Source organism: Pipra filicauda, unplaced genomic scaffold (genome assembly GCF_003945595.2).
Source record: "Pipra filicauda isolate LSUMZ 115617 unplaced genomic scaffold, ASM394559v2 scaffold127_size2900866_pilon, whole genome shotgun sequence".
NCBI lineage: Eukaryota > Metazoa > Chordata > Aves > Passeriformes > Pipridae > Pipra > Pipra filicauda.
In genome coordinates, this window is record NW_024103740.1 from 1110870 (window position 1) to 1129909 (window position 19040).

General features: G+C 40.9%; 1 protein-coding gene and 1 long non-coding RNA gene across 5 annotated transcripts in view; one reads left to right on the forward strand and one right to left on the reverse strand.

Moving 5' to 3' along the window:
• MYH11 (myosin heavy chain 11) overlaps nt 1-19040 on the reverse strand; it is a 56840-nt gene that overhangs the window by 36486 nt on the left and 1314 nt on the right. For all 3 annotated transcript variants that reach the window (XM_027743945.2, XM_027743944.2, XM_027743946.2), the window contains exons 2-4: nt 13732-14090; nt 9071-9227; nt 1734-1761 (exon numbers count right to left, since the gene is read on the reverse strand). In XM_027743945.2, coding sequence (XP_027599746.1) covers nt 1734-1761; nt 9071-9227; nt 13732-14073 — 527 coding nt within the window. In that variant the 5' untranslated portion in view covers nt 14074-14090. The remainder of the gene's footprint in view (nt 1-1733; nt 1762-9070; nt 9228-13731; nt 14091-19040) is intronic.
• On the forward strand, nt 1595-7057 carry LOC114000034. Of its 2 annotated transcripts, none has more exons than XR_003545084.2 (3): nt 1595-1634; nt 5063-5135; nt 6950-7057. It is a non-coding gene; the product is annotated as an uncharacterized LOC114000034 (long non-coding RNA). The 2 variants fall into 2 exon arrangements; XR_005566820.1 differs by lacking the exon at nt 1595-1634 and adding an exon at nt 2266-2350.

Below are 19040 nucleotides of genomic sequence, written 5' to 3' on the forward strand. Positions count from 1 at the left end.
TTGGTGAATCATTTACTGTGGCTGTTTTCAAAATGGGAAAGACATTTCATTCTCTCAATTTTATGTATTACTGGTGTGAAGCACCTTGTGTTTCCAGCAAGCTGGCCAAGTGAAAAAAAAAAAAAGTATTTTAAATGCACATTAGCTGCCAGAAGAGGATCCTGAAATGGATTTTCATGAACAAGAAGGCAGAGATTTGCAAAAGAAAGTCCCTTTCTTGGAAGTACTAATATTCCAAAGTTTTAATAGTGGAAAAATAAACTAAAGTACATAAATAGAAGGAGGAAATGCATACTGTACATTCGTCTTCATAACCATGACATGTTTCATCCTGGGAAGAATGTGATAGTCAATTTTTACTTCATCATTGCAGTGATTTTAAATTTCTTTTTGGTATTGATGCATTTTGGGACAGATTTTTGATTGATATACTTACATATACTGAAGTCTTGTTATAACAGAGGTTAGAGCTATGCTACCCTTATGGTACCAGACACAGTGAATAATTATTACTTTTTCTTAGGTGATAATCCTTTTCCGGTCAACAAATAATGGTATGGCTGGTGATCAGTAGCAGTGCTTTTTAAAAACTGTAGTGTAAATATATATTCAGTCATTCAGTAACCACATTTTCTCAGATAACCTAAAACCAGTTCAGTTTGTATTTACAATACATGACAGATTACAGCATAATTGCATAAACCTGCTATAAATAATACACATGCCATCTTCTGCAAACAATAATTAGCATTTACATAGAATCAAATCCTACTTTTGATCCGGAAGACTGGAAAATGCCTAACTTAACAAACACAAAATTATGTCAAAAACATCCTTGATGGCATTCAAGCAAATAAAACCAACTAACTAGCAAGAGAGAAATGGAGAAATGGTCAAAACTGAAGGTCAAGTAGGAGATCCCTGTCCAGTTCAAGAGTTTGAGTGATTTTTCAAAATAGGCAGGAATGACAAAACAGTGGGATTTTGTGGAGTAATAAGTTGTGCACAGCAAAGCTTGTTGCAATAAAATCCCTGCCTGACCCATAGTACAGCAACTGAACTTCCCGTGCTAGTGCTGTCTGAGGACTGGCAGCTCAAAGCTCAAGGAGCCAGGACACAGAAAAGTCAGAGAGTTCAAAGCAGGGCTGAGTTGGTCCTTCACTGTTGCCCAAAGTGATCACGCAGAGCCCATGGAGTGCTGCTGAGCCCTCTCAGCAACACAGCCCTGAGCCAGCCCTGGGCGAGCCACAGAGCAGGCAAACATCACAGACCAGCAGGAACGTGAAAGGTCACACTTTTCTGCAATGAATTAGGGAGTTGTGGTGAGTCACCAACAGCTGAAAATGAAAGGCAGTTCAAAATATCCAGGATGCTCCATGTTCCTCAGTTCTCTCTCTCAGCTCCTCACCTTCCTCTAGGAATCTTTTGAAATCCCTTATGCTCTCTACTCACACAGTTTTACAGCCACACTCCCCAACTCTTCATTGTAAACTCTTAATCTCTAATTTTAAAAAGTCAGTTTAAAGAAATAATGTGCATTAAAGACTTCCATAACACTGATAGCTGTGTTTTTATTTTATGAGCAGGTCTATCTACTGAAGCAGATTTGGGACTGGAGTTCAAGCTTACTAAAGGTGAGGAGAATATATCTGTTCCATCAGAATCTGAATCAAGTTTGAATAAAGAAAGACATTGTAACACTGAGATACACTAAAATAGATTGGTTTACTTACGTGCACAGGATAGACTGGTCTTCTCGATCTGTGAATAAAGAGAAATAATCCATTAATTAGGGAAAATGGCTTTTCTGACAGGAGCACTTATATTTATAAGGATTTACATTGAACAGCCTAGACCTAAAATGTGGCTGACCACAATTAGTCAAAAGTACTGGGTTAACATCTTACTTAATTTGCCCTTGCATTTAAATAACCATCTCTAATGGAAATATTTTGCACAAAAAATGAACAAAAGGTTAAGAGGTCAAAAAAAATTTTTGTAAATTCCATTAGAGATGAACTGTAATGAGGACAGCAAAACATCAGGCTCTCTATAAGAAGATTATAACAAAATTTCAAACCTGAAACTCAAGCTTTTACTATGCTTATGAATTATGGCTAGCAGCTGACTTGAAACAAAGTCTGGACAGATAAGGCATGAACGACTAAAATGTTTTAAGCCTGTCATGCAAAGCTTTGAATTTTGAAAGCAGAGAAGTTCAAATACCTGAATAATATACTCTCTATTTCATTTCAGACTGAGAGACAACTTTTGTCAGGAGGACAAGTAATTTCTTTGAGATATCCTCCAAAGTATAAGATAAAACAAGATACTTCATAGATTTTACAAGGTCATTTCAACAAGCACATAAGTATTCTTCATGCTTTTTACTATGAACAGGACCATCAAACACATTTTGGATCAAGATTTATGAAAAGGAGGACCAAAGTCTCCATTTCCACTATGTGAGGCATGTAGAAGGTTTCTGCACACCAAAGTCCAGTGGGCTGTAATGCTGCAGGAAGGTTTAGGATTACATCCTACCTCCACAACCTGTTCTTGGAGCAATTCTCTCTGCTTATCCTTTTGGAGTTGGAGTTTCTGCCTACCTTCAGAACTTTTACACTGAATTCTCTACCAAAAGGCAGGACTAACATGTTTGCTGTGATCCATTCTGAAGTAGAATAATTTTTTTCACTTGTCAAACATCAGGACAAGTTTCCCAGAGAGGTGTGGTATCTCCACCCTTGGGGCTGCTTGGAAGTAGACTTGAACAAGGCTCTTAGCAACCAGCCCCAGTGCTGAAGTTGGCCCTTCTTTGGCTGAGACTGTCACACTCTGCCTCTACAGACTGTAGAAAAATCTTCTGACTTAGGAAAATAAACTCCCAGGCAGGTCAAATACGTTTTTGAAAAGTGTGTGTAGCTACAAATCTGAGGCTTGAGACAGATAATTAAGGCTGAAGCCAGTTACTTCTGTATGGTTTGGCATTATCTATCAAATGCAGAGCCAGCGTTAGCCCAATGGAGCCTCTGGTCAGAGGTTACAGACATGAACTCCTTCCTCCTTTTGTTCAGTGTGTGGGGTGACTTGCAGGACTACCTGTCTGATTGCTTCCCCTGTGGCTGACCCTGTATGTCATAAATACCATGAGATAAACCTATTAAGCTTGCAAGCTGCAAGTGCTGCCTGGCCCACAGCCAGCCTTGGAAAAGCTGTAGAGGATTCTGCTCTGGCTTGGATTGATATGAAACAACTGTTTTACTCCCAGTTCCTCAACAGCTCTAACATTAACTGCTTTATTGATCATGCACACAACAAATGGTGCCACTTAACTGCTTTATTCGGTAAATTGGTACAAAATTACTCATTACACTTCTGTTGGAGATATTTGTCAGCAATCAGCACAGCTGGACTCTTCCACATAAACACTTGGGAGGAGAAGAGCTGTGTTTGTTGTATGTTTGTTTTTCGCTGCAGGATATGAACTAGGCTTTCTTTTAAGTTAAAAAAAAGTGAGAACACAGTAGAATTTTCGCTAAAAATACACTGTTGTGTAAATAGAAACCATGGGCATATATTGATATTGCATCACAAAGTCATAAATATCATAAAGAAAATAAAAGTGATTCCTTGACACAGACTTGCCAGGAATTTCTGAGCTCAGGGGACATTAGAAAAAGTTGGTCTCCTCTAAGCCAAGTATTTTCTCACTACTCTTTGCTGCCCATTGCTGCCCTTCTTTTGCTTCCCAGTAAGTGAATCCCCTGCTGGAGGTGTCATAAACTGGCCCACCACAGGGGGCTACATGAGGGTGTGTGTGGGGGCAGCTTTGGGACATGTAAGAGCAGAAGGTTTGGGAAGGTCAGAAGTTGCACCAAATGCCCTCTGGGACAGGTTAATCATGGGAGAGACCTCCTGCTGACAAACTGTTCTGTACACACTCATGGAGGGAGAATTCCAGATGTTCTTGTATCTCCTTCAACAGTTCTAACTAATTGCAATGCTAAGGATGAAATGTATCAGGGAAACTAATCCTCTTCTTTAATGACTTGAGCTGCAGATACTGGTCTCTTTTACTTTCAAAGGCTCTCCCATTTGATTAGTCCTATTCCTGCTCAGGAATATTTTATTCTATATATAGAAAGGTCTGTGCCCTATTTTGTGAATCTGCAACTTTATGTGGTTAGATCTATCAGAAGAGAAGGACTTGCATGAATAAAACTCCTTAGACATAATTCCTGGGGCTTAAGAAGTAACAAAACACTTTCTAGATTTTAATCTTTTTGGTTAATGCCTCTTAAGAAAATTTGACACCACCTGGAAGAGTATCATATCCACCTTCTGTATGTCTATATTAGATGTGTCAGACATTTTTTTATTTTCTTCTCAATTATTAATAGCATAGATATCTACATTTACATTATAAACCTCAGCATCTTTCCTAAACATGCAGCAGACTTTTTTTTTTCTTTCTGGAATCTGCTTAGCTTTTTCACCAAACACCTCCAGATAGAATCCTTGTAAGAATCCTTGCCCTCTGTTCTTGATAGACCAGTTAGCTCTGCTTAATCACCAACAAAATCAGATGGTTTATCACAATGAAGCAGCAAGTTGGCAGCTTTACCATAAAAGGAAAAAAACCAGACTGAACCCATGTTCCACCACTCACTTACTGCTCCTTTACATTTGTTAATAACTCCACTGCCTAAAGGGGACATTTCTGTACAGTCCTGCTAAGGACACAGTAAACAGATGGCTTTTCACAGCAGCCTCCTTTTCTAAGATCTTGGGAACTGTGTTTCCCTCCCATACCTCCAAATAAATACCAGGTTGTTTGTTTTTCCATCTTTAACTCAGGCTTGCATAAAAATGGCTCTGCAGAAAATAATCTTCTTGGATCTCCAGAAAGCTCTAATATATCTTCTCCATGATGATTTATTGCCAGAGAACTTAATAAAAGACTAATCAACTGCATGAAAACTTTATATCTGTTAGTACTGCTGCATAACCTGACTTTTCATGTTGATATTGTCTATCATTTTTTGTTTTCTGCATGCAGGGAAGATGACAGAAGGCAGCAGAGTTACTCCTCCCACTGGGGAGCTACTTCATCCAAAACACAGGAGAGAGAGGTGGGTGCAGGAGCATTGGGTAATGTTTTATGACTGCAGTCTCTAAGTGTAGCACTACTCAGCTAAGCTTGTCTGTAAAGACAGTCACTGGGGCCCAGTTCAGTGTGGTAATTCCTGGGGACACACACACAAAATACTCTTGCAGAATGTTATATTCACTTAGTCTTTAAGAACATTAAAGTTTATTCTTCTGGCTGGAAATGAGCCCCAGTGGCTGTGCCTGGGCAATGATCATACTGCATTAGTGATGTGGTAATCAGTAGATTCAACAAGACATCCAGTACCCCCAGCTGAGCATGAGACAGCATGACTGTGATTTGTAAAAGGGTTTTAGGTGCTCAGAACCACTTGAAACAAGTGGAAATTTTATCTTTGCCCAGCCAACATCTTTGATAATTCCTGTGTCCTGTGAGATGTCAGCTTTTCTGCATATTTGGAAGAAAGTCAGATTATCTGATTGCTGGTAACCATGGCTAAGTGTTTTTATCAGAACAACTTTGATGGGACTTTGGCATCATCCCTAATGAATACATTAACCAAGTAAGTCTCTGAAGCACAAGAGGAATGCAGTGTGCACAGCTCATGTTTTTTGCTGGATGTTTGTGCCAACAGAGGAGAGGGTGAGAATGTGAAGGGCTGTGATTCCCAGATGATGAGCCTGCAGTAGGAGGCAATCTGCAGACATGGAGGCTTGATTCACCAAAAGATAAAGGTTCCCCAAGACATCTGAACAAGCTGATTGCTCTGGGCCAAGTGGCCTTGGCCATGAAGTACCAGAATATAATTCTTTGGTCGCATGAATCTAAGACATATTTTATTTTGGCAAGCAGAAACTATGCAAGTTTCCAGATAAGGAGCAGTACTGAATTCTCACAAGGAAAACATTTAGTGCCCTGATCCATGTTTATGAGTAAGGACTTTTGTTTATATTCCATTTGCAAATATGCCTACAAACCCCCCTGAAGCTGTCTGTGCCTGTCCGTGTTGCGTGCACACACAGAATCACGGTGACGCCCCCTTTCACCACTCCAGGGTGAATATAATTTGGCTGAATAACTGGAGTTATTTTGAGGTTTGGGTTAGTTTTATGCACAAAGCATGAGTAGGTTTTTTACAAACAAAAGCACAGCTTTAAAACCAGCTGGGGCCCTCTTCAGAGATGGAAAGGCTCCAAAATGGCATGTGCAAGTAAAGCGTGGGTGTCCTCTGCTTGTGATGGGAGCTCTTGTGGGACGGCTCTGGCTGCAGTGCCAGCTGTGCGTGGTCAGGATGGGAGGTGGTGGAAGAGCAGTCTTTTCAAGGTTAACTGATCATTTATTCCTTCCTCCTTTCCTTCTGCTTGCTCTCCCCCTCTTCTCTGCTCTCAGGAAGAATTCCTTGCAAAGGGGGCACATGAATAACGGGGAGTAAAGCTTCCCCAAGAGTCAGTAGTGCCAGGAAATTATCTTAAGCACAAAAAAAGTGAATAGATAGAAACATGCACTCTTCCTATCTCCACTGTCCTGCACCCAGCCTAGGAGGCACAGCTGAACCCAGGCTGTTCTAGGTGCAGTTAATTGCCATAGCACAGGGCAAGGCAGCTCCAGTGGCTGCTTGGGAGAGCATGTTAGAGGGACAGGAGACAGGAAGAGTGACTGAGGTTCTTATGCTGCTGGGTTGATCTATGCTGATGCTAGTTCCATGTTAGGCAGAAAACTCATGCACTGGCAGGCCGAAACAACTGTTTAGCATAGGCTGTATTAGGTTTTTTCTTTTTCGTTTCCTACAGAAATTTTGTAGCCCTTTCCCAGCTGTTTTCCCCATCCCATTTCTAGGTTCAAGTTGCAGTAGCCTGCACAGCTGAATGAGAACACTGCTGATGATCTGTAGGAGCCAGAAGCTGCTTGAAGATCTCCCCTCAAGGCTTGCTGCTTAAATAAAGGATCTGAGGAAAGGCTGCCCTGGCTTCAGGGCCTGCTCAGAGCCCTGGCAGTGCTGGATGCAGAGCACAGAGTTCCAGAGGTGAGCTGGAGCACAGATCACTGCGGCTTAACGGGACGAGCTTATGCCAAGTAAGTTTTTTGTAACTGTGATTATATCACACAGTATGTAGGAAGGTCTATTTTCAGGATATTTTTTTGTTGCTTTATTGATCCTCCTCTGCTGCACTGTAGCTCTGCCTTCTGGGATGCACTTAAATATAGGAATTGAAATAGCTCCAGAAAAGAAATGCCATATAAACCATAGAAAGGAAAAAAGGTTGATATTGTAAAGCAGATACCTGGTTCTCTGGGTTTGGAGTTGAACTAGCTATATTTTAAGGACTCTCATATCTGAAAATGTAAGATTCTGAAGTCAGGAACCTAAGTTATAATTAAGTAATCAAATAAGTAAATAATCTTCAGGAGTTAAATCTTCAGAAGTTCTAAGGATTTTGTTACCTGCATTATTTTGTTAGCGTTACGGTTAGTACACATGAGAGGATTTTTGTAGGGGAAAAGACTTGTTTTGGTGCCTCTGAAATCAGTCACCTCTAGTGTGTGTATTTATATGTGTGTGTGAATAAATAAATAAATATATTTATGTATGTATACTCATCTTTTGCTAAATTACAAGGCTTTGGTTGGTATTTTCAGGCAGTAGAGGTCTGCATAGGATCAGGCAATTGTACTTGTGAGAATCTGATGGCCTGGCACACACACAGAAGATGATTTTTTTTTCATTGTGGGGAAAGGATTTGTGTAGTCTAAATCTTGGTTTAGAAAATGGCAGTTCAGTATGATATGCCAAACTAACTACTTGGAACCTCTAGTAAATTCATCAGGTACACATTTCAAGTGAGATAACTACAGGGGTACTGCAATCCTTGTGATTACAAGGTGCTGTGTGCCCAGAGAACTACTGTGTAATTTCATTTGCATAGTCAGATAAAGTGCACAGGGGATTTGAACGGATTAGTTTCTCTGAAACAATCGCTGTTCTGTGTATGTGTATAAATATTACTGAAAAATCAATACTGGCTACTAATCCAGCTGCTAAACTGAAAATTTGAGGTGCTGTTTATTGTTTTCACCAGTCAGATCTAAAACCCTTAAAGCCTTAAACCCTTAAATCCTTAAGCTCCAAACCGGGAAGCCCTAAACTTTAGGGCCAAGCCTGTGAATCTTGCTGAGCCATAGTTGGCAGCCAGAATTTCTGCAGGGTCAGGGGCCTTATGAGGACATCTAAATTTCAAAGCATTTTGTGGAGGTCCTGTTTTCCTGCAGCACCCAAAGTCGCTGTGAGATGGCAACAGGTCATGCCCCTGTAGTCTCTAGGTGTTGCGTACATTCACCACTATAACTTTTTCATCACTATAACTTTTTCATCCCTAAAGTATGATTTTTCCTTAGTACAAAATCCCCTCATTCTGTCCGTAGTGACTGCAGGAGGAGGAGAGCACTGTGAACTTTGAACTTGTTTGCACCATTTGGGGCCTGACTGCTTTCCCACTGCTCATTGCCATCATCCTCAGAAAACAGAGCACATCTCAACTCAGGGCTCCAGACATCAGGCTGTAAGGAAAGTAGCCCCAAAACATTACTTGAATTTGCTTTGCTAGAGGGGAGAGAGAGAGAGGATCCAGCAGCACTAGCAGCTAACTTTGGAATAGTCTCCACTGGTGGAGAGGGAGCATTTTCCATGCCCGTATTTGCCAAAACTATTTGCTTGACTTTGAAACCTTCCCACATGCCTCGACACAGATGGGTAAAAGGATTGTTTTTCCTTTTTGAGTCACAGTGTTTGTGGACTGCCGTTCCTGCCAAAGAATTCCTCTGAAACTTCTAGAAAGCCCGTGTGGCCCTCTGTACCAGATCTTTCCCGGCTGTGCTGCCTGCAGGAGCACACGTGGAGCTCCGAGGTGTTTTCCCCCGTGGGCAGGGGTTCCCAGGCGGTGCAGGGAGGAGGTGCCCTACCTTGCAGCATGCTCCTGTAGGCCGTGTCGGCGATGGCGTAGATGTGAGGGGGCATCTCGTGCCTCTTCTTGCCCTTGTACATGTCGATGATCTTCTCTGAGTAGATGGGCAGCTGTTTGTACGGGTTTATCACAACGCAGAAGAGACCTGAATAAGTCTGCAAGGAAATTCAAATAAAACTCGGGCTTAATATCACGTGCCATGTCTAGTCTGGGAAACACAGGCATCAGCTGCATTAAATTAACGGGGTTTTAGCAAGTGGCACTATTTTGTATTCTGCCCAGTGTAACAAATGAAGCAGAGATTTTGTTGAATGTGTGTGTGTATGGGTGGTTTCCAAGCGCAGAAATAATTATTTCTAATAAGCAAGCTGCTAGAAATTATGTGAATTTAGCAATCTGTAGGAACACCGTGACCTGATATTCTTAACTTCAGTTATTTTCAATACATAATCCATACCCTCATCTGTGGTGAGGTAACAACTGTAATAATTCATATTTCTTTTTATGTGTATTTTCATATCAGAGTATGTCCTCTGCTCAGGTAGGCATCAAATTTTGTAAACTGAAATCCTAGATAAGAAGCTTGGATTGATGTTAGAAGAAGGGTTTATTTAAAAAAAGCTTCTATGAACACCACATAACAATGATGATTGATGAGAGTCCTTGAAAAAAATTACTCAAGTTCCAAATAGATGTCTTAACAGAACAATCGTGCTTTGACTACATAACTATTTCTGCAAGAAATTTAGGGAAAAATGTGGTTTGTTTACAGTTTAATGAAAGGATTAATATAAAAATATCTATATAAACAAACAAGAATGTTGGCTACCAGCTGATAGGTGTTCATCCAGGTTTTGTTAGTTGGTTTTTTTTATTTTCAATTTTCCATTATTTCTAAATGCTCCAGCTATTGAACTGGAGCCAAAATAATAGCATATGATAATAGATGATGAACCATGTTTCATGAACAGTTACTGTAAGTAAGAAATTTTAGCATGTATTTAATTTAGAAAGAAAATCTAACCGCCCCCCTAATAATAATAAAAAACCTCTACCAAGTTACGAGTCCATAATTGCAGGAGTATTGTGGTATTTAAACTGGCCTATGAATTTTAGTTTAAAAAAAAAATAAATAATGAAACTATGCTCTTTCTGACATAGGCAGAAGTGGGGTTTAATTTTTTTTTATTATTGTTTTATTTTATTGCCATCTTGTGTGAACGAGAGCTTTGTGGTGTGCAGCTGCTGCAGTGCCTCAGTCTCAGGGCCGTGTCCAAGGGTGGCTCAGGCTGCCTCCCAGAGGAACCACTGCAGAGCAAGGCTGTGCAATGGCATCCTGGAGCCTTGGCTCTGGGCACAGGGATTTCCCTTTCCTGACCATAATAGGAAATGGCACAAAACAGCCTCGGCACAGCCTGAGCACTTTATATGGTATTCAGCAAACAGGGAGAGAGCCTCCAGCAGCCAGGGGCAGGTTGGGTGCTCCATGCTGGGCAGCAGCACATCTGGGGTGCTCTGGGGGGGGACAGGGACCTCCACCAATATTTCAGGTGGTGACTGGGTCACCACAGTCTCAAGTCAGATAACAAGAAAATCAAGCTCGGGATCCTCACCTCAGTATCCCCCAGCTAAACCCCTTCATGTGGAAGGTAGATAATGACTGTGCTGGATTTTCATTGATGTGGGAGTTCAGAATGAAACTGTGCTGCTCATGTCAAAATGAACTGTAGTGTTGCCAGGATAATACACTTGAAAAGTGACAGTTTTATCCTAGAATGACCACCAAGGCCTTTATGGAAAGGATAGCAAGACTTTTTTTTTTTTAGTAGAAATAGACTAACTGAATGCACTCAACTAATCATTCCCAACCAAGTAAATTAATAGGAGAGTAAATTTCTAATCCAGGAAATTATTTAGGCCTCCCTTCCCTGAGATTTTCTGGCATTTCCTGACATGCCACGTGTAGGGCTGTTTGCACACCCAGGCATGCAGTAACATACCCTTGAAGAGCTGATTTTGAGACACAAGCAGCAGGCTATTAAGGCAGAGAGCAAAAGCCAGAGCTGATGAAGTTCAGGAATCCTTGTTTCTAACTGCACTGGGACTGATACCATCTCTCACCTTAGGAAAGTTAACCAAGACCTCAGCCTATCCAGAGAGGAGGAACCCCAGCTGTATCTCTCCCTAGAGGGTTTGGAGGCAGAACAGGATTTGAAGTATCTTAAGGATACTTCCATAGGAGTGCTGAGCTTGTGTGTCCCCCGGGCAGCTACTGCTGATGGGCATTCACAAGAGACTGGCACAAATACATGTATCTGCCTTGTAAACATCTAGAGAATCCAACCCCAATTCCAACATGCATAGATAATTTTATGTATTTAAGACAGCATTTTTCACTGTTTAGTGAAGACTGAACAAGTAGTGCCTATGAATACAGCCACAAGGAACCTGATTCTACTCTCAAATCCACTGAAGTTGCATTGCTGTTTTATTCATGTTTATATAATAATTTGTGGTCTAATTTGTGTGTAAATCAGGCACATTCTTTTTGTTTTGAGAAATGTGAAACACGAGTTAGTGGCAAAACATTTCTTGCCCTTCTATCTTAATTATCTGTGATGAAGGAAAAGGCCAGGGTGTTTTTCTAGTGTACAGTCACTCTGTGAATTTCTGCCCTGAATATTTTTGTTTGATAATATTTAATACAAATGCAAGGGGAAGATGATTTGATTTTTTTTTTTTTTTAAGCTAGGTTGATTTTTTTCTTTAGCAGAATTGGGAATCCCCATTTACGTCAGTGATGCTCTAAAGAGAAAAATGTTGAGGTCACGTTTCCTTTGTATGTGTGGGACTCCAAGAGGACACAAATTAAGCAACACATGGCAAAGCCAGGAGATGATTGTGATTGTTTACAGTTAGTGTGGCAAGTGGATGAGGCTCAAATTGTCTTTAGATGCCCCCTCTTTTTTTAAAAAGTATGACAGTATCTAGTAGGGCAGCACTGTGTAAAGCTGGACAGTTTCAAGCAGGTTTTGGATACTGAAAATACCAATAACTTGTTGCAATACAAGTCAAAATAATTTCTTTGAAACTGTTCATTTACCATTATTTAAAAATCTAGTCACTTTAGAAACAAAACTTAATTTCAGATACGCTTCCATTTTTGTCCTTGTGAAAAACCCTTTGATTTCTAATTGCATTATCCACTTTCAGAAATTAATTTCCTCTTTCTGTAGAAGGTGAAAATTCCACAAAGTAAACAAAATGGAAATCCTGAAACATCTATGCAGAGTGTTGCTGAGAACAACAAATAACCCTCTCTCCCCCCAGTTTTATCCCACTATCCTTCTGCTAATTATTTTAATTCTTTCAACAATGCAGAACACTTTCAGAAAAAGTCTATTTTAATAATTAATGCTGCGTGTTCTCATATAATAGCATGTGGGTTCATATGTTCACCTGCAAACTTAAAATCCAGTAAACTCAAATAATGAGAAGATGGAAAGTCTAGCTTCTTTCAGGAAGTTGATGATGTGTATTTTAGTGCATTCCTGAAGGAAAGATCTTGAGCTTAGCTCTTTGAAGTTATGCATAACAATCAGATAGTTCCTTTGTTGTACTCTATATAACTATCTTATTTTCTGCTTCATTTCCTACTTTCCAATTTAGCGTTCCTCATATTAATAATGAGACCTCTACTCCTGTTTTTAAAACCTTGTTACTTAAGCTCTGTACTTTCACTCATCCGTGGTCTGTCATGCAAGTAAAATTTTCATAGATTGAAACTGTAGATAACTTTTCTGCAGCACAGCATAGGGATCCTCCATGTAAAATCAAAGATAACAGCTAAATTCCTTGGGAAAGTTTTGGGCTTTCTTACTGTGCAGTTTGCTAACTGTTGATACAGGTAGATTACAGGGTTATTAATGTCAAAATATGCTTGTGTTAATGTACTTGTGTGGACTAAAAGAGAATAATCTTGGCCATAATTCACATGAACATAGAGAAGATTATAATTTGTCCAGGCTTGTCTAATCTGTAACTTGACCAATATGAGGGGGAAAAAGTTGAGTGGATGCCTGACTTTGCTTCGGTAACACACTGGTACAAGTACTCTTGCTTGAATTCCAGTGGGTTTGTTCCTTTATCCAAACATAAGATTTAACTCAAGCACCCACCAAAACAGAACTTGTCAACTGCCTTTCAGTGGGAGTTTTGCCTGAGAGAAGACTACCTGGTTTGGCTTTTCTGTATGTTCCTTTCTCAAGGTCCTGGAAACTTGATCAGGTTTATGTTGAAGTCATTCAGAACTCCCTAGTAACCTATTTTTTTCATCCAAATAGCAGAACTGACATTTTGTTCACCTATCAGACTTTCCAAGCCAACAATATCCTTTCAGAATTAGTAAATTTTGCAGAAGAAACCGTCATGTATTTTAATTTAGTTAAGTAATGAAGCAATTAGTAAAGAAGCAGGGGAGTCATGGGGAATAAGGTGAACTCTAGGTTTCTGGTGTAGGATGCCATCACTGAAGGGTTGGTACTTGCATGGCAGTGCCACACATGAGGCTGTGTCCCTGACAGTGGGTGGAATCCACCTCGCTGTTAATGGGACACAGTAGCATGCAATAGGAAAAGCTCAGTGTGTGAGTCTACTTACATAAATTAAACCTGAGAAGTATCTCTCCCTTAGATTGTGCAGCACTGAAGCTTCATTGAGGCAAGTCAGCTCTGCCATGTCCTCCACTTTGGAGAACTTTGGAGGGTTCATCTTCTGGACGTCATCCTTGCTCAGTGTCACTTTCTTTCCATTTTCTGCCAGTTCAACTACCACCTCATCCCCTTTCTCTTCCTTGATACTTGCTGCTTCAAATCCATGTTTCTCTGATGGAATCCAAACCAGTTTCTTCGCTGACCAGTCAGCCTGGGTGAGTGGGTTGTTGGCGAAGTTTTTGTCCACAAAGAGGAATTTCTCATCATCACTGAGAGGTTTTTGAGCCATTGTGACTCAGCAGACACCTGTAGAGGAAGCAAAATATTCTGCTTTAAAGGGATAAAGGGAGACAAATGTGGAGACATTCCAGGCAAAACACATTTGTCAAATCTGCCATGCAGCAGGTCCAAAGCACCTCTGCCATATCTCACATTTGCATGTGGATACTTCTGGCTGCCAGCATAGATACCTTAGAATATCTGTGTTCAGGTTCCCATGCCTTTTGTTATTGTGTCTGAAATCACCAAAATCAAAAGCCTCATGGTACTAAATCAAGTGAGGGCATCTGGGCCTATTACTTTATTCTGTTTATGTTGTGCTGAAAATCAGAGAGAAAAGTAAGGCATAAATAATACCTGTGCAATGAAAAACTGCACCAAGACCACCAGCTGAACACATTCCTGCAGCCTCAGCTCTTGTCCATCACAAAGTTAATTGAATTAAATACAAAATTTCCCATCACCCAAATACTGTTGGGTGTATACTGAAATGCAAGAGCAATAATGAAATAAATAGTAGAAGAATGGTTCCCAGGCTGTGTTCCAGCAAGGACAGAAATGAACTTTTCTTGCAAAGGACTCTAATACCATTTCATTTGGAGAAGAATAAGATTAAGACAAGATCAAAAGAAAAAAGCAGGAAAAAAATTGTTATCAGTGGTGCTGGTGAAGGAGAAATAATTTAGAAGTATCCCCTTTCCATGGGCCAGACAGTGGGAGCTGATCATTTACAAAGGGTAAACATCCATCACGGGAGAGAGAGAAGAAATAAAACAAGCTTGGAAATTGCCTGAGCTGATAGATACTCTAACCCACAATGCTCAGATTGGAAGGATGATACATCTGTGTCATGCAGTTGCACGTGGATAAAGCAGCCAGTTGTATCTGCTCCACAGGTGGGAGCAACAGGAGAGTTTAGGCTGCTTTGAACTGTGCTGAGAGAGGAGGCAGCTGCTTTCCTGCTCTGGCCATTAAAGTTAGGATGTAGCTGCAAGATCTCTGCTGATAATGCTGGAGCTTTCATAAATGTTCTGCTCTAATCCCATGGGGGACACAGGTCTAAATGAGGGAAGGAGTAAACAGAGGACTTCTTGTGGTTTGCTACAGGGCAGAAAGAGTCGTGCTAGTTGGGAAACCTGCTGTGCAGTGGAGCAGAGAGCTGGGGGGGAGCTGCAGCAGGCAGCAAAAAAGAGCGTGTGCCCAAGAAAAACATCTCTAGGAGACAGAGGCCATTTCATTTCCTTATTGAGAATGAATTTAATATTTACAGCATTCAAACAAATATGAATCTTGAGGGAGCTTGGAGAACTGACTGCTAAAGATGTCAGCAATCAACCCATAAGCAGAACAATATTTGTAACGACCAAGCTCTGTGGTATGTAGCCAAACAGACACCCTGTGCTCTGGGAGTATCAGCTGGATTTCCAAATATTTGTCCCTGAAGCCTTCCCACAGATTAATGTTTTTTGCAAGGCCAGACAGTGTGAGGGGTCTGAGAGAGAAACATGGATCATGCAGAAGGTGACATAAAGCTTAAAATCAAAACTAGGATTTTTAGAGGCGCCTAAGAGGGTTAGATGTTATCCCACTGAAATTCAGTGGAAATTAGATGCCCCAGTTCCTTAAACTCCCTCGACAATTGTCTCACCAAAAAAAAAAAAAGAAAAAAAAAGCCAAATGTGCTGGTTCTAGAGCCTTGCCTGAAAATCCCCTAGAGAAAAATTCACCCAGGTAATCAATGCACATGCAATGTGTGAGGTAATGTGGGTGAGGTGAGGGAGACCCTAATGTTAGATCTGGGCATTGCCACTGGCCCACGCTCAGTGTTCCCCACTGTCAAGGCTCTGTGAAGGGAGCATCTGTAGGATGTGGCCCTTTGCTCGCTCCCAAGAGATTCTTGGAAGAGAGCTGCAAGAGGAAACTATTTGACCTCTGTGTGGATTAAGGCAGAAAATGTTCCCTCATTGCCAAGAGGGCTGGTAGAGCTGCACAGTTCCAATAATGGAGATGGTATTCTCTCCAGCTGAGCTTTCCAGCTGGCGGCTGCAGGGTAAAGCTGGACGGATGGGGAATGAAGGGAGCACTGCCCCATCACCAGAGCTCAGCTCCAGGAGCACAGGGCTCAGGGAGCAGGAGTTGCCATGGCCTCTCTCCTCCCACTGCAGTGACAATGGGCAAGGCACATTCTCCACCCCACTGCCCCAACAGTGTGGGAGGAACTGCTGTGGCAGTGGAGCAGGGGATATCAGTCCATCCTGTGCCTGGGAGAGTGCTAAATGCTCATCCTGAAGCATCAGAAAGGTTGGACAGTGCTTCCTGTGAGTAAGTGCCAAGTGACAGCACTTTCACATCAATAGGAATTTGATATTGCTGTTAGAAACACCAAAAGTGAGACTGAACTGCAGAGCTGAGCTTCAAGGGGTCAAATCCTGCTACTCTGAGGCTGCTCAGAGATGATGATGATGGAAATCAAACTGCCAAATCATCCTCACCATCTACCTCAAAACCCAGCTATAGCTAAAACTGCTGGCTTGCTACAAAGTGTGTCACAGTGGGACATGCCAAAAGTTCTTGTCTGTCCTGTTGCCCAAGGGCCAAGGAAAAGTTTCTGTCCTTGTTACAAGCTATGTCAAAAACAACTTCCAGATGAGCATGAAACAGAGAGCTGGTCTCTCTGTATTCAACTGTGTTGTACTTCCTGCATATATATGACAAGGCGCAGAAAATTTTAAATTCAGTCTTTTTGAAAGCAAGACAAAGTTGGAAGGTATATGAGGTGGAATGAACTGCAGAGCTTGAAAATACAGGTTCTTATTTCCTAGGTCTAAGCACTAGGACTGTTTTAACTGTGGTAAGAATGGGCACCCTACAAGAACTAGTGAATAGACAGTCTGAGCTGGATCCTGTAACTCCTCTGAAATACAATGAGGAGAAAACATAAATTTGTGTGAAAAGAGCTTTTCATGTCTGGTCCTCTGGAATCTGAGCATAAAGCTTGAGCTGCTAGTGACTACCACTGTAGTAAAAAAGGAAATGCAGTTATGAAGTGTGGATTAATGGCTGTTAATAGTTTAATACATTTATTAATATGCATTAATTAATATTCATTACAAAGGAAGGTTTCTGAATGCAAGTGGTAGAATATGAGCTCCACAAACTCAACTAAATTTTTCCTAGCAAGGACTAATGAGCTGCTAATGAGATGCTGAATCTTTCTGACTAATGATTGGCAGTAAATCTTTTAGTCTATCTCTGATGAAGAAGGAACTGCGCTCACTGGTCCAGCATATGATTGTATTGGGGAAATGGGCCAAGGGAGAAGACTCCTTGCTGCCTATTGAGAGCATTCCATGAGAAGGCAAAATTTACCCCTCAGTCAGTTCCTGGGTTTCATCCACAGGGCTGGCTGAGGGAAACGGAGACCACTATCCCATCTGTGCAAGAGATGGTAAGAGGTTCTCGTCCATTCTTTCAGGCAGGTGATAGTCCAAATCGTGAGCAAGAGGAAATACTTTTATACTCAGTGGTGAGCTATCCTGAGAAAGGGACAAGGAAAAGCAATCACAAAAATACCATTGATATGAAGTTTCTTGCCTTAGAATTGTGCCAAATTACACCTAACCTGATCCATCTGTTGTACTTGTCTAGCCCCCACATGTGCACATACACATAGGCATGGATACAGCTCACTCTATTCCTCTGTCTGCTCTCCCACTACAGAGGTATCTGGCTGATCTTCACTGTCTTTTCCCTTTTTATGTTAATGACAGAAGCTGAGTGCTGCCTTTATAATTGGTTTATCCTGAGTATATTATTCCAAGGATGAAATATAAATATTTCCAGGAAGTGCACTTTAATTAAAAGGTTACTGGCCAACAGAATTGCCTCCTGGGTTAGAGCTTAGAGGGACTGCTTTTCTCCTAAGGAGAAAATAAAGGACACTTCTCCTTTCCTCTGCAGGATGTGCATGTTGGTATAAAGGCTTATCACATCCCTACAGGGAATAATTACTAAAACAGAGGAACATATAACCAAGGATGTGAATTATTTTCAGAAATCAAGTCCTGCTCTCATGAGTAGTTTCTGACAGGAGTGTAGCAGTAACTTGCTGCTTAACTCAAACTGCATTTATTGGACTACAGTCATTCTTGACTGTTCTCTCCAGGTTCCTTATCTTTTACTTTTCCAGTACTTAACTGAATCATCCAACTGAACATTGTTTGGATAAAAAGGAAATCAAAAGATAATCTAGGGGTAAATCTTAATCTAGTGACCTTCACTAGGGAACCAGCCCCTCAGCATTGTTAGCTTTGTCACAAGCATTGCTACCAATCTCTCCTGGCCTTCCAGCTCTCCCCATCATGGACACCTTCACCTGGACATGCATTCTCTATATACTTCAATCAAATTCTCTGTAGGTGCCTTGGTCTCCTATCAGGTCTTCTCATCTTTGTTAAGGTGACTAACTACATAACTCTGATTAAACACTTGACAGCTCTTCTAATACTCAAAATAAATTGGTCCAGGTTATTACCTGTGTTACAAACTGCAAAATTAGAAAAGAAGGAGAAAAGAGTTAAGGTGCCTCATATGGGGATAGATTCCATTAGTCTGAAAAATGCCAGCTATTTCAAATGCTCCCAAATGTCATTCTAGGAAATAAATCATATTCTGCACGTTGATTAGGATTAATAAATAATCCATAATTGAACTGGACTTTGCACAAATTGGAAAGCTATCTGGAGCTCTTGGCTTCTTCTAAAATTAACATAGTTAAAAGTCAACAGATTTGCAACTAATAAGTCTCCACGATTTGCAAAGCATTGGGATCTCTGCATACATCCATGCACGCTGCCTTATATGGTGATGTTCTGCTCAATACTGGCTGTTCCACAGAAATGTAATGATAACAAATTCAAAACAAATACCTTTTAGGGACTAGAGTGTCAATTGCAAATGAGATAATAAAAATCATTG